General features: G+C 32.6%; 1 protein-coding gene across 1 annotated transcript; it reads left to right on the top strand.

Moving 5' to 3' along the window:
* The first annotated feature begins 304 nt into the window (after nt 1-304).
* On the top strand, nt 305-2811 carry LOC106467148 (protein BTG2-like). Its single transcript, XM_013927468.2, has one exon. It carries the CDS (start codon nt 710-712, stop codon nt 1259-1261), a length of 552 nt encoding a protein of 183 aa, XP_013782922.1. The 5' UTR covers nt 305-709; the 3' UTR covers nt 1262-2811.
* The last annotated feature ends 454 nt before the right edge of the window (nt 2812-3265 follow it).

Raw genomic sequence — 3265 nt, 5'->3', positions numbered from 1 at the left:
TTGGGTAGCGAATAGTAACTAAAACAAGAAGTCTTCTTGTTACTCGTATCATCTATTTGATTCCTGAGCAAGTGCAGTATTTCCTAGCGCCTACCTACGGCTCGCTAGCAGTAAACTTCTCTCGCCTGCAAAGTAACTTCATTTTTGATTGGTTGAATGGTTAATAAGCTTTTTACCAGTGAGTTGAACTAAGCGTACTGTACTGTACATTTCATTGGTTAGGGAGTGACGTCATCAGCGTAGTACTCGTTCCTGACGTCATACGCGTTTCCGAGTGTTGACAAAGAGTGGAATATAAGGTTGTTTGTGTGGAAAGCGTACGTGACACTGAACGTAGAACTTTAGAAGGGAGAATAGTGGTGAAGTTGGTGAGTACATCTCGCCATTTTTTTTCAGATCTCAGTATTTACCGTCCACATACCACACGCAAGTACATAGTAACCAGAATTATCACAGTAACAGCCTCTGATTTAAAAAAATAGCTTCCTATATAAGTCAACGAATAATCTAAAACTTAAGTGTTACAGAAAGGGTCTGTTGCAGGTTAGGGCCTGGTTCTACGATATTCATTCTGATACGTGTTAAGCCTAACGACAGGACAGCATATCACTCCAATTTAAATTCAAAAGGCTCAGGCTGTTTCGAGTTCTGGAAAGGTGGCTTATCTTAGGAATTTAATTTTATCATTCCATCGGGACGAAACGCCAAGATGAGGCAAGAGATTCAAAGTGCTACAGACTTCCTTACGAGTCTTCTTCGACTTAAGAAATCACTTGATTCCAACCAACTTGAAATGTTCCGTAACAATTTAGAAAATATGCTTAACCATCACTACCAACAACATTGGTTTCCAGATAATCCTTTTAAAGGCTCTGGATATCGCTGCATCAGAATCAACCACAAAATGGATCCAGTTATTACAAAAGCTGGAAAAGCTTGTGGTCTTGATGAAGCTAGACTTCGTCAAGAGTTTCCTAATGAGCTTGCTCTGTGGATTGATCCTCGTGAAGTGTCATACAGAATTGGTGAAAATGGTAGCATTTGTATCATCTATGAGGGAAGTAAGCTGTCATCGGAATCCTTCGATTCTAGGTGCAATAATGATAACGCTGTGAGTAGTTTTCCTAATGAAAATGGGTCTTACCACAATGGAAGTCAGCTTTACCTTCCTAGTTTGAGAAAATTCCCAAGAGCTAGTTGTAAAGATAATGTGTGGGGGAATATGAGCTTGGAGCAGCTGGCAGCTTATGTTTCCAGTTAAGGTTACAATTAATCTGCCAAATCTCTAATTGCTCACAAAAGAAGTTTTCAAATTGTGATCTCTTTCATATTTTGTTTCATTCATGGGTTTTTGTGTATTGTAAGAATCAAATTTAAGTACTGTAAATTTAGAATCATGAACATTGGAAGTACAAACAGTTTCAAATAATACACCATCACAGCTATTAATGCACCATCTCTGCTCACATTTTGATGAATCTACCCCTGATTCTAAATTATTTTGTCCAAGAATGAATGATAAATGGTATATTTTGTTTTTGTGCTATCACAGTCTCTTACATTTTTATACTGAGAAAAAAAAATTTATACTATTTTGCAGTAAAATAATACCTTCAGGTTAGACTTACTAGAGTGTATTCTTTATACCAGATATTTTATTGAATTTTTAAATTAAGAAATTGGGATATAAGTTACTACATTTGTGTATTCTTTAAAGTGTATGAATAGTTTGTACTGTTTGATAAGATAAATTTTTGGAATTAATTAATTAATAGCTTATCTTTAGCTATGATCTTATATTTCAGAATATGACAAAATTTAAAATTGTAATTTAGCAGCTACTAGTGTATAACAATAAAGAATACATATGTTACTTTAATGTAAAAAATATATATAAATGCATTTTTGGGTTATATTTTTACAAAAATGTTGAATATTTGCAGTTCACATGCACTTCTACAGGCAATTTAAAGTACTATTTTTTTTTATTACCCTGGTAGAAATTTATTTATGGAATTCTTATTGGTTAAGATTTTGGGAAGTATACAACTGGTTTGAAATGTTTCAGTGTCAAGACTATGTAAAGATTTTTTCGTTTTTAATGACATAATTAAAGTGAATTATTCATTTGTTTTGCACTGAAATGCTTAGTGTGTTAGTTCTGAGCACATAATGCATATCGAAATAAAGAAGGGTACTTTTGGGGAGACCAGAAGTGTGAAAGTTTATATAAGATGCTTTGTAAGATAAAGTTACATTGATGCTGAATAGAATTGTGTAACAACAATACATCATGAAATTTGGTGATATGATTGCTGCTCAAGATCAATTTGCTGCTAACATTGTCTTGTATTTTCACAACCAGATACTTTAATTTCTGGGCAAGGTATTAATTTAGTATTAACTATGAACAACATTGTTGTTGTATAAAAATATATTGGTGATACTACTAATGTAAGTTAATTGTGAATTTCCTACCATTTAATCTAAGTTAATATGTGAACAAGTCACATACACTTGTTGATAGTCACTGGTATTTCTTAAACGTCCAAGTCATGTGTGTTTTTTTTTTTTATGCCTTGTTTCTGAAGCCCCACCTTATCTTGGGGCAGATGATGTAATTTGAGAAAGGGTGCATTTGTTTCAGCAACTGCTGAAAAACTGTAGTCTGTGGTAAGCATACTGTACAAAAGACTTCCTGTACAAAAAATTCTGTATAAATCTTAAATCTATTTTATCTGTACAGTAGTGTTGATATAGGGGCTTTTGTACAGTGACCACAATAAAAGAAATACCTATTGTGATGAAAAAGCTTGTCTGTTTTATTTCAACTTTGGTTTTTAGTTAACGTGCTACACATGTTAATATGTTAGGCCTCTGATATAATACCAAGTATCCTTTCTTCCATGTGACAGACTCCATGAACATTTACATGACACAATCTAAATCATGTTATTTGTTTTATAATAAGTAAATTTCCTTTATTTAAACATAAACCCAGTGAGAGGGGATTTTATTATTGTTTCACAAGTTAAAAAAATATATTATTTGAGGTTTTCTCAACAGTGAAAAACAATATGTAACCATCAACCTTGCTGTATAATACAGATAATTAACTTTTCCACCTAAAAGTTTATTAAAAAATCTATCAGTCTATTTTGGACTGATTAAAAAAAATGTTTTTGCTATTAGTAATTAACTTGCTTCTAAAAACATTCTGGATTATGAATTTTTTTATTACTATTTATGGTTTGAGATACAAGTC

The sequence above is a fragment of the Limulus polyphemus genome, unplaced genomic scaffold (genome assembly GCF_000517525.1).
Source record: "Limulus polyphemus unplaced genomic scaffold, Limulus_polyphemus-2.1.2 Scaffold2505, whole genome shotgun sequence".
Taxonomy (NCBI): Eukaryota; Metazoa; Arthropoda; class Merostomata; order Xiphosura; family Limulidae; genus Limulus; species Limulus polyphemus.
Note: the sequence above shows the minus strand (reverse complement) of the source record. Positions and strands in the feature narration are given on the sequence as shown.